This window comes from Penaeus monodon, chromosome 7, assembly GCF_015228065.2.
Source record: "Penaeus monodon isolate SGIC_2016 chromosome 7, NSTDA_Pmon_1, whole genome shotgun sequence".
In the NCBI taxonomy this organism is placed as follows: Eukaryota; Metazoa; Arthropoda; class Malacostraca; order Decapoda; family Penaeidae; genus Penaeus; species Penaeus monodon.
In genome coordinates this window covers 37,781,381-37,793,891 of record NC_051392.1, presented here as the reverse complement: position 1 = coordinate 37,793,891, position 12,511 = coordinate 37,781,381, and the positions used below count along the sequence as shown (strand labels likewise).

Genomic DNA, 12,511 nt, shown 5'->3' with positions numbered 1-12,511 from the left:
TGTGTGTGTGTGGTGTGTGTGTGTGTGTGTGTGTGTGTGTGTGTGTGTGTGTGTGTGTGTGTGTGTGTGTGTGTGTGTGTGTGGTGCGTGCGTGCGTGCGAGTGCATGTGCGAGTGTGTGTGTGTGTGTGCCAAAGATGGTTTTAACTTTTCCATATATTCCTTTTGTTTACCTTTAACTCTCTTCTTTTGCATCAATCTCTTAGTTGTACACTCATCCAAATAAATAATGCCACAAGGAAGCAAATGTAGTATACTACGTTGGAATCCCCCACAGTCGCTGTATTAACCAACTTTATATGGTCTCTATTTCCAATATTGCAATTCAATGGAAGAAAAAAGTGGACAGAAAGAAAAACATGAGAGTTGTCAGTTTTATTAGAAAATTTATGAGCAATATTTAAGATGGCAATGGCCTAGGCAGTTAACTTACAAAACATATCAAATATCTTAAAAAAGTAAAGTACTTCGTGAATGCTGAGACTACTCTACGAAACTTACAATTCCTGAAGAAAAGATTGCAAATAACCTGTCCTTGAAAACCGGCAGTGACATGCAAAATAACTACATCCGGTTGTGTCTTTACCATGATCCTAAACCCCCAACATGAGGGATTATTAAGATCACTTTTGCTGTTTTTAAATAATTAATAAAAATCAGGAAAATACACAGATCTTTGGCTCACTTAAATAATTTAATGACAATGGAAGACAAAAATAAAGAAAAAGAAAAAAGCACATCTCCAGCTCATTGAACACTTCAAGAGATGGACAACTGCTTATCACCTGTTTGCAACTACTTTTTTGTTCTTAGTTACTTGGCATTAGACCTTGCCTTTGGGCCAACATGGAACTTGGAGTATGATTGAATTAATGTTGCAAATTTTGCATTTAATTAGGACACAAACACTTTAAAATAAAATAAATGATATACATGTAATCTAATATCCTATCATATTTTCCAATAAAAAAATCAGATGACAACTATGTTGGTTACCTATTTATATAGATATACAAGAAGGAGAAATAAAATAAAATAAATAAAAAATAGATTCAAAATCTGCACCTCACAAACGTAGAACTACAAGCCAATGGCGACACATCTCACCATGATCAGTGGGTAATCTTTCTTGCTTAACATGATCATTTTTGTCACATTAATCCTAAAGCTACCCTTCATTTGAGCAATACTGCTTGGTCTTTTATCGCCATGCCTTCAAGTTCCATTAACATGATAATAACACAAGGCAAAGTATGGACAGTAGAGCAACAGCACTTAAGTGTAAATAATAATAGTGGCCTTGTCACATGAGCTATGATCATTAATGACACTACAGATGCTGTCACCAATGACCTTTTCAATAGTCTTGGTCATTATTAAGTATTCTAAAAAATAAGAGAATCTGAGGGCTGAGTTGTTACTCTAATCACAGGGCTGGTTATGGTTTATAAATATTGAAAGCTTTAAGGCAGTGTATATCTGGTCATTAAGTCTGTACTTCTGTTGACTTTCAACTTCACAACAGAGTTTTTATTTATAAATTAAAAAATGAGGTATGAATGATAAGAAAATGGGTAGAGTAAGAAAATAAATTGGTTGCAGGCACCCCTGAGAGATTGTATCTAATAATATCACACAATACATACTGTTTGAAGCTTTAATGACCCTTTTATATGACATTACATTAAGCTTAAAAAACTTGTCTACATTTTGTTTTTACAGGAAACTCTAAATATCACAGTTTACAACCTGAATAACCAACACCTCAATAACCTTTAGCAAAATGTCCACCATCTGATTTTGGCCTTTCTCTGGTGAAATGTTTCTTTTTGGATGTCTAAAATCTTTGCTAAAAAATATAGTGTGTTAGTAAATATTCAGTATAAAAAATGTTCTCAAATGATTCTTCATTTTAAAACCATCTACATCAAACCTAATACTATATGAAGTCTCTCATGAGGGTATTTGCCTTTCTAACTCTACCACGGCTACTGACGTCAACCTCTTCATTTTCCTCCTCTTCACTGTACCTCGGTCTTTTTTTGGACTTTTTGCTCTTAGCACACTCATAGTCAGAGTCACTTTCATACGAGCGTTTTGCATTTGTTGGATTTGTCAATGGTTTCCCTTTGCCTTTTGTATATGTAGGTGCTGGGTAACCATCACTACTTTCTTCTGAGTCAGAATCTTCACTCTCACTTTCCTCCTCCTCCTCTTCCTCTTCCTCATCATCATCACCATGATCATTTTCACCACATGTAGATGTTATGACCCTCCCAAAAACACGTCCTCTATGTTCAATCTGATCAACTACAGTAACAATCTGACTTCCATAGCTGAGGGGTTGATAAGGAATGGGTGACTGGCCAGGTCTATTGACTGTGATGAGCTCTTGCACGTTCTTCGGTTGTGGCCGCTTGCTGGGTGGCTGAGCCTTCTTGGTCTTGGCATTCTTATTGTTTTTTTTCTTTGTATTACTTTTCTTTGGTTGGGTCTTCTTTGTGTTCTTTTTGGCAGGCATTTTCTTCTTAGAAGATTTGGCCTTCTTTTTCTCCTTTTTCTTCTTCTTTACGTGCTTGACATGATCTTCACTGCCTTCATCACTTTCCGACTGAGAACTTGACTCTTCTTCTGTCATGTCTGCATCATCAATAAAATCTTTATCAACAATGAAATCTCTGTCATCTTCATCATCACCATCAAGGATGATCTTTCTTGCCCTTCTTACACTGGATGCAACACCTCTCTTCCTGCCTCGACGATTGTTTAGGTCATCATCTGCACTCTCCTCTGTACTTGATTCTAGGTCTTCATCATCAAATTCTACCTCACTCTCCTCTTTATTATATCGTTTGATGTTCATTGGTTTTCCTTTTGAAGTGGGTGGTATCTGACTTTTACTCTTACCTTTGGGATGGGCCTTACCTACACTACTAGAACTACTATCACTTGTAGATTGTCTTCTCTTAACATACCCAAGCTTTCCTTTGGACTGATCTTTACTGTAATCATTACCTTCATCATCTGATAGACTAGAGGAACCACTACTATCTTCACTATCTTCACTGCTCTTTGGCTGAGTCACTTTTCCAACCCCTCCCTGTCTGGCCTGTTTTCTATTGTCCACCCCATTCACTCCATTTGACTTGCCTTTGCTGCCAAATTCTTCATCTGACTCATCACTAGAGCTTTCAAGCCTACTTTTCATGCCAAATATTTGGCCATTAGTTCTTTTTGTACTTGGGCCAGGAATATCACAACCACTACTATTGTCATTACTTTCACTTTCCACAACATTTTTCTTTTTGGTGTTACCACCACTATTTTTGTTTTTGAAACTTACATATTCATCCTCACTCTCTTCTTTGTACTGGACGGTAACTCTGCCCCGGTTTCTTGTTGCCACACCTTTCTTCTTGGTCTTTGCTGACGATTTTTTCTTTCTGTTCCGAGGATTGTACTCCTCACCTGAGTCATCGTCATCATTGCTGTTCATAAGTTTCTTTCTTGCAACTCTACGAGACCTTCTTGCCCCGTCAGCATTGGAGTAAAGACTGGTGTCCATGATGTCTTCCTCCTCTTCCTCCTCTTCAATGTGGTTTTCTTCATCTTCAAAAGTGGTTGAAAGTGAATACTCAGCACGATGGGGAGGAACAACTGGCCTGCCAAAGGCTGTTGACGTGACAGGACTTCTCCTTTCCCCAGCTGAGACAGAAGCACCATCTGAAAAAATTTTCATACTCTGAACATTTTCATAATGAAAGTAGTAAATGTACAGTATCACAAAGCAATGTGAAGGGTTAACCCTGATCAATTAATATTAAAAGAATACCACTTCTTTCCTGCAGCCCAAAAGCTACTTTGTGAGGGCAAAGGCAAAGCTAAACTATGCTTCCCCACGGTTTGGGTTTACCCTTTTAATTACCCAGCAAAAAGTAATCGCAAATGTTTTCCTTTATAAACCATAGATAATATATTGATTTCATGAAGATACTATAGAAGGACAACCTTGAAGTCATTGGGAAGATATCCTTACCAAGTTCAAGTAACCAAGTCCTTGCCAATAAACCTAAATACATCTATACATTTGGGCATTGCTCCATGAGAGAGAGAGAGAGAGAGAGAGAGAGAGAGAGAGAGAGAGAGAGAGAGAGAGAGAGAGAGAGAGAGAGAGAGAGAGAGAGAGAGAGAGGGAGATGTGGTGTGTGTGTGTGTGTGTGTGTGTGTGTGTGTGTGTGTGTGTGTGTGTGTGTGTGTGTGTGTGTGTGTGTGTGTGTGTGTGTGTGTGTGTGTGTGTGGTGCGTGTGTGTGTGTGGTGTGTGTGTGTGTGTGTGTGTGTGTGTGTGTGTGTGTGGTGTGGTGTGTGTGTGGGGGTGGGTGGGTGTGTGGTGTGTGTGTGTGGGTGTGTGTGTGTGTGGTGTGTGGTGTGTGTGTGTGTGGTGTGCTGTGTGTGTGTGTGGAGTGCATGTGTGTGTGTGTGTGAGTGCATGTGGTGTGTGTGTGTGAGTGCATGGTGTGTGTGTGTGAGTGCAGTGTGTGTGTGTGTGTGTGAGTGTTGGTGTGTGTGTGTGTGGTGTGTGTGTGTGTGTGTGTGTGTGTGTGTGTGTGTGTGTGTATGTATATACACATACATATGTGTATGTGTGTATGTATGTATGTATATACACATACATATATGTATGTGTGTATGTATGTATGTATGTATGTATGTATGTATGTATATGTATATATATATATATATATATATATATATATATATATATATATATATATGGTATATATGTATGTATGTATAACACACACACACACACACACACACACACACACACACACACAATAGTACTGAAAGGAAGAAAAGACAATTTAATATTACAATACAGTTAATGGTTTGGCTGATTATTACGTCATGTCACATTATGATAGCTAATGCTGATTAGTGGTGTATATTAATTCATCATCTAAGACAGACAACTGCTTGTGCATACTAGAGTATTTTTCACATTCACAAAATAGTTAAATGGCATTCTATTGTAAAATTAATATCCCAAGATAATACCTTTACAATTAATATTGTTATCATAACATATCTGTGTGTGTGTGTGTGTGTGTGTGTGTGTGTGTGTGTGTGTGTGTGTGTGTGTGGTGTGTGGTGTGTGTGTGGTGGGTGTGTGTGTTGTGGGTGGTGTGTGTGTGTGTGTGGTGGTTGTTGTGGTTGTGTGTTGTGTGTTGGGTGGTGGGTGTGTGTGTGTGTGGTGTGTGGTGTGTGTTGTGTTGTGTGTGTGTGGTGGTGTGTGTTGTGTGGTGGTGTGGTGTGTGTGTGTGTGGTGTGTGTGTGGTGTGTTGTGTTGTGTGTGTGTGTGTGTGTGGTGTGGGGGTTGTGTGTGTGTGGGTGTGTGTCTGTGTGTTGGGGTGGTGTTGTGGTGTGTGTGTGTGTTGTTACATGTGTTTTTGGTGTACACATGTGTTTTTGTGTGTACACGTGTTTTTGTGTGTACACGTGTGTGTTTTTGTGTGTACATGTGTGTTTTTGTGTGTACACGTGTGTGTTTTGTGTGGACATGGGTGTGTACAATTGTGTGTGTGTGTGCACGTGTGTGTGTGCACATGTATGTGTGTGTACACACATGTGTGTGTGTGTGTGTGTGTGTGTGTGTGTGTGTGTGTGTGTGTGTGTGTGTGTGTGTGTGTGTGCAAGCATGTGTGTGTGGGGGTGGGTGGGCACGCACACACACACACGCATGTGTACACAAACATGTGCATATCTTTGTGCACCCATGTGAGTATACATATGTATACATATAAATATATACATATATATACAACACATACACATGCATGCATGCATGAATACATCCATACATTGGCCAATAAACCTGTGTGTGGAGGTTGGTGCAAATGTTTGTATTCAGCATATATACATGAATGCATTTTTCCTTCCCTTGCAAGAATGCTTTTGGATGTATTAAAAAATGTTAGGAAAGCAGACAGGATATAGACCTTCCCATTCATATCATGTGACTGCTCCTCCTTTGTTGCAACACCACAGTCAGCAACAATGCTTGTTTGTCATACTTAGGCATAAGCATATGATCTTTAGAAAGTTTATGTAATAGGAGAAATTTACATTTTAACAAGATCATCAAATACATCAGGGGATTAATTGCTCTAATCACAGGAGTCTTTGAAGAAACAAAAACCTTTAAGATTTAGACATGTGGTGGCAACATACAGCAACATTAGTGTGCTTCAGAGGGAAATTTCAAGGCAGTCTTCCAGTGCTTCAGGAAGCAGCTTTCTGCAAATTTTAAGTGCTAGGAACGCATTTCCTGCAACTTGCAGTGTCTGTGGCAGCAGCTTCCTGCAGAACTGACAGTGCATGATGAAGCAACTTTGCATCATTAAGAGCAGGCATTAGCCAGTCATCCAGCCACCCCAAGCAACACTCAGTACAGCTTGGGCCACTCGTGGGGGTTGGCTACCCACACGTACGTTTTGTGCGAGGACCGCTCATCCTGCCAGAGGTTCCACTGCGTGATGATGCAGGTGAGCCCAGGCGAGATGGTGGCGCCCTCTTCTGCAGACCTCCACGCCCCCCTGAAGAGAGACCACTAGACCCCTTGCTGGAGCTCTGCCCAGCCTGAGCTGCGCATGTCTGTCCACTCAGAATTTTCTGAGAGGGTGATATAAATTTTCCTTTCGGGCCTCGAGTAGGTTTATATGGACCACGCTTACCTTTTGATTTGTAGCTTGCTAATATTGGCTTTATCTGGTCCTCAAAATATGCTTCCAACCGTAGAGTCATGGAGTAAATCTGAACAAGAGGAAGAAAAAAAAAGCTATTAAAACTTAAATATTGCCTTCTAATTTCTATATGCATTTACTGTGAATCAAATCTCTTATCATCCATCCATTAACAAACTCGCCATTGCTAAAATCCCTCACACCCACACACAGTCTGTTCCCAGAAGAACTTATTGCTTAAAGGTATTGAAGACTTATTTCAGACAATATACATACATTCATCTCAAAACTAAAATCCCTGAAAAAAAATCTGCTACACAAAAATGTACAATACATACCCTGGACCTCTTGTTGGTGTTGTAATTTTTGGAGTTTGTAAAGATGAGTCGAACATCCTTGGCAAAGTCATGTGGTGTGGAGTAGCCTGAGGCTGACAACTCTTCTCTAACTGTGGTGAGGTCCATGGGTATATCAATCACCTGACTGTAGTCAGGGTAACGCTCCAAGTCCACTGGAAATCTGAAGATGATGAACACACTAGGTGAGAGAATAAATCAACCTAAGGTCTCTATATTAACCCGTTGGATCCGGGTGATGTGACTATCACGTCATGAAAAAATCTGGGTTGAGGGGCAGGTGAAAAATCTGGCTGTAGGCTGGATGATGCGAACCTGCCATCATGAATGTTGTAGCTGAAGGCCAAGTGGAAAAGACTTGCCACGAGTGCACAAACTTATTCGGAGGTTTATTTTACTTGTTTGGCAATTTTGCATTATTCCCATCAACATATGAGTGTGGAATGAAATATCTGAGCGGTTACTGGAAAAGTGCTGGTTCCATGGAGGACGCCATTTCCATGTTTTTCATTATATTCCTTCCTTGATTTACAGAAAATTGAATATTATGTAAAAATAAAAATTTCAAAAATGACAAAAGTAACAGTGTTACATAGCCTTATTTTTCTTGCAGTGAGTTTTAGACTACTTTGAGAGATAACTGGAGTCTATGCAAAGAATAAAACTAATGCCAACTGGATAATGCAAATCAAATGGCACATATGGACATTGGGAAATGGTCATAAAGCTAAAAATGCTTACCCGTAAAGAGTAAATAACTTTGCAAATAGGAGGTACAGAGTCTTGCCATCTCACGTGTGCCCAGCCTACAAGCAGCCACCCAGCAGAATGGCTGCTCACATCGGCCTAATGCCCAGATCCAATGGGTTAACATGACCATAAAAAATGTCATCAATAAGAGCCAATCCCTTTGGCAAGTATTAATCAAATCAGCAAAATACCTTTAATTACTATTTTTGTGTTTGTCATATTGTGAATACTGAACAAACCAGCATCAGTGAATTGTTAAATCACTTTTCAAAGGACTTGTATCCAAATCTTCACTAATATGGATCCAGAGGATATGAACATCATGTCATGAGAAAATCTGGCTGTAGGCCAGATTTTTATCAAGGGTGCTGCTCAAATGCTCCTCAAATGAGGAAAATCCTTGACAGACATTAACTTCAGCTTTTGCACTGACCTGAAGGGTATAGAGTCTTCTTTTTCAAATATGCTTCTGAGGAGATCTCGACACATTTGTTGCCATGACTTCTTTACAGCTGCAGGTTGTCCTCGACCACGAAGACCTTTGCTGTGACCCCCCTTGCCCTCACCCCGCAATCCCCCACCTCTACTTTCGCCAGTTGGATCCTCATCGCTATGATCTGGAGAGTGGTAGTTGGCTTGCAGTTCATGGTATAGGGGCGTGGGGTCGATACATGTGTCATCTCTGTGGAATATTTATCAAAGATTAGAACAAGACTAATGACCTTTATCTAACAACACATAACTATTCTCTAAGATTTGTTCCTAGTCTTCTTCAAAAGCACCATTAGCATTATGGACAGAGGAAATTAGCTCTTTCTGTTTTCCTTCCTAACTAAACCAACCTCATTCATGAATTGTAAGTCAGCCACATGAATGAAAAATTAGAAGCAGAAGTATACTTTCCCTACTCTCCACAATTTTGGTTGATACATATGATCTTTTGATAAAAGAGGCTAAAAAGTGACCTTATGCCTACTTTTAGAGTTATAACTTATCAATGATTACAATCAGGGCAGTCTTAACTGCATATAGCATGGAGACTTGCCACCTGGCATCCGGATTGTGCATGTAACTGCTAGAATAGATGTTGTATGGTGTCCATGGGATTAAGACAAAAGAGATTTCTATTATCTAAAATGAGGGTAGTGAAAAAATGAAATCCTTTTATACTCACTTGATCAGTTTCAAGCACAGTTCAGTGACAATCCTGGCTTGCCTAACAATATTGCTTCCTTTCTGGTTGAATTTTTCTGTGTTGGTGGCCAGGTACCGCACATCAAACTGGACCGCATTGATACGCCGATAAAAGCGGTTGTCTAGTCTACTCTGAAATTGAGAATAAAATAAAGGTGTAAACAACATTATACAGAGATATTAAAAGCATATTTAATGGAAACAAATGATAGTAGATAGGAAAGAAAAAACAGAGAGGAGTAGAAAGAGAAACAGAGAATGAGAGGTTTAAATCATATGATTGCAGAAGTTAACTTCATTATTACTTTATTGGTCATGATCAGTTGAAAGGTCATGGGACTGACAATCTACTTTTTTTTAATCAAAATTAAATATTCATGTTATGATTATCTCTCCCCACCTGTACACATATGAACATCTTAAGTTATAATAAAAGCTCTGGGAATTGAAAATTTGCCATCCCTTTTTTATTTTAAATTTTTTTTTTACAGAGGCTTGAAATGTTTTTCCCCCCAAAAATTTTTCCTCCCCTTTTCCCCTTTTCACTGTTTTTAGTTTTTTTTATTAAAAAAAAAGGGGGAAAAAACAACCCCTTTGGGGGAATCCTTGTGGGATTAAAAAAAAAAAAAAAAAAAAAATTTTAACTCCAAACCGGGGGTCTGGTTTTTTCAAAAAAAAATTGTTTAACCCGGAAAAAAAAAAAAAACCCCCACTAAAAAAAAATAAAATAATTTTTAAAGCACAGATTTTAAAAAAAATTTTTTCCCCCCCCCTTTTTTCCCCCTTAAAATTGGGGAAAAAAAAACAAACATTTTATTGAAATTCCCCTACCAACACCCACAAAAACCAAACAAAAAATAAACTTTTAAAATTCAAAAAAACCTAAAAAAAACATTGAGTTAATAAACCCAAAAAATTTTTTTCAAAATTTTTTAAAGGAATAAATTTTTCCCCCCTTTTTCCCCAATTTCCCACAAAAACCTGTGCTAACAGGGGGGGGGGTTTTAGGTATTTTTTGGTCCCCCCACAACCCAATGCCAAAAGTTTCCTTCCCATTAGGGAAAAATAAATTTTAAAAAAAATTAAGAAATTTAAAAAATTTTTTTGAAAAAAAATTTATAAGAAAACCAAATAAAAAAAGAAAAAAAATAAGGTTAATAAAAATTTTAAAAAAATTTAAAAAATTCAAATTCCCTTTTGGTCTATCGGAAATTTTGATTGCCTTTTTAAAAATAAATAAAATTCATGTAGGGTATTTAAGGGGAAACTTAAGTTTTTCCCAAGCCCAATGGGGGCCCAAAAAAAAGGGTTTAACTCTACTTATCCTTTTTTTCAAATTTTCCGGGAAGAAAAAATTTTTTAATTAAAAAGAAAAAAAAATAATTTCGAGTTTTTAAAAAAAATTTTGTTTAAACCCAAATTTTGTTATAACTTTTTGGTTTCACCAGGGAGAGTAAAATGGGGGGGGGTTTTTCATGACGTTCAAAAACTTCCCGCAAAAAATTAAGGCCCCCATTTTGGGGAGGGGGTTTTTGGGGGGTTTTCCCCCAACCACCTCTTTATCTTCAATTCAGGCTCCATTAGCCCAAAAGGGGTCTGGTGCCCGTCCAAGGGATTTTCACTTTTTCCAATTTGAAAATAAAATATAAATATTTAAAAAACCCTTTCAAATTTTTTTAAATTAAAAACCCCAACAATTTTTTAAGGGGGTTAAAGGGTTTTCCTTTTCCAAAAAATTTTAATCAAAACCCTTTTCTTCTTTTTTTCCCTTTTTTCAAATCATTTTTTTTTTTCCCCCTTCCCTTTTTTTTCCTTTTAGGCTTTTTTTTTAAAAAAAAACCCTATATTTCTCCAGGAACGGGTGAATTAGCGGGAGGCCTTTTCATTTCCCCCCAAAAATTTCCCGGGAAGGGGGGGGCCCCATCCTTTTTTTCCCTTGGGTTTTTTTTTTTTTTAATTTTTTTCCCCCCAATCCCCTTAGCAGTAAAGACCAATTAAAAAAAAAAAAGGGATTCTATTTCCCTAGGCCGAATTTTTTTAACTTTCAAAAAAACGGGGGTTTTTTACAAAAAATTTTTTTAAAAAAAAAATTAAAATTTAAAAAATGGAAAAAAAAAATACCCAAAAATAACAAAACTTTTAATTTCAAAAATTTTTTTTATTTTCTTCATAACCCCAAAAAAATGAAAAAAACCCCAACCCGGCCTTTGGTTTTTCGGGTTTTCCCGACCTAAAATGATTGCTTTTTGCTTTTCTTCCCCTTCGGGGATTTGCTCTCCCCCACGGGTTTAGGTTTTTATTTTTTTGAAACTCGAAACCCCAAACCTTTTTAATTGTTTATTTAGTGCTTTTGGGAAATATCAGTTCCCTTCAAACGCCCATTTCCTTTGATGCCAGCCTTAATTCCCCTTTTTCCCGGGTTTCCAATTATTGGAAATTTTTTTGAAAAACTAATAAAACCTTGGTTTTAAAAGTTAAAAAATTTAAAAAAAAAAATCTCCCCAAAACCTACTGGAATCTTTTTTTAAAATAAAAAATTTTGGGGGAAAAAAAAAAATTTTTAAGTTTTTTTTTTTTTTTCGTTTGGGGTTTTTTTTTTGGGGGGAAAAAAAATTTAATACATTTTCCTTTGGCCCTTTTCCAAATTAACTTTTTTTGGGGGGAAAAGGATTTACAAGAGAAAATTTTGGTTTACGCAAAAAAATTTTTTCCTCAGGGCCAGTGTTTTTTTAAAATTTTTTAAAAAAAAAGAAAAGTTTTTTGAAACAAAACCTATTTGCAAGTGTTGCGGGTTTCTTCCGCAAATTGTCTGGGTAATTCAAGGAACAACAATAAATATCTTTGGGGCCTTAAAATGGTTCCTTTCCCCCTCATCATTTTCCTTTTCTTTCTGACAGGGGGCGGGGTTTTTATCAACTTTTAATCAATTCTCTTTTTTTTTGTAAATCTTAAAATTTTTCATAATTTTTCCTCCCCAAACCCCAGGACTGGAGCTTTGGGGGGGTTTTTCAGTCCTAAAACTGCTTGCATTTTCCCAAAAAATTCCCATTTTTTTTTAAAACAAAAAATTGAAACTGTTTTAATTTTTTTGATTCCACCAAATGGGAGGGGGCGGGTTTTTCGGGGGGAAAACCCCTTTGGGGGTTTTTTTTGAAATCGGGCTTTTAAAAAATAAACTTTTAGAAAAAAAAGGAAACAAGCTAAAAATTAAAAAATAGTCTATTCCCAAAATTTTTTTTTTTTCCCCACCAAAATTTTATTTTTTTTTAAAATTTTCAAACCTAAATTACCATTTGTTAAAAAAAACTTTTAAAAAAGGGATCTATTTCCCCACCCAAAACCTTTTTTTGGGATTTTTAATTTTTTGACGAACTGACAATTGGGTGAACTGCTCGCCCAAAAGGGTTTTTCCCAAAGCCGATCTTTAGAAGAAGAGTTCCCTTTTTTTTTTGGGGGGAAATTCTTTGGGAA

At 37.3% G+C, this 12,511-nt stretch overlaps 1 protein-coding gene across 1 annotated transcript in view; it reads right to left on the bottom strand.

Moving 5' to 3' along the window:
• Positions 1–359: 359 nt before the first annotated feature.
• LOC119575632 (bromodomain and WD repeat-containing protein 1-like) overlaps positions 360–12,511 on the bottom strand; it is a 23,089-nt gene continuing 10,937 nt past the window's right edge. Inside the window, exons 4-8 of the mRNA XM_037923262.1 lie at positions 9,021–9,172; positions 8,280–8,528; positions 7,079–7,259; positions 6,489–6,810; positions 360–3,722 (exon numbers count right to left, since the gene is read on the bottom strand). Of these exons, the coding sequence (XP_037779190.1) occupies positions 1,939–3,722; positions 6,489–6,810; positions 7,079–7,259; positions 8,280–8,528; positions 9,021–9,172 (2,688 nt within the window). The 3' untranslated portion in view covers positions 360–1,938. The remainder of the gene's footprint in view (positions 3,723–6,488; positions 6,811–7,078; positions 7,260–8,279; positions 8,529–9,020; positions 9,173–12,511) is intronic.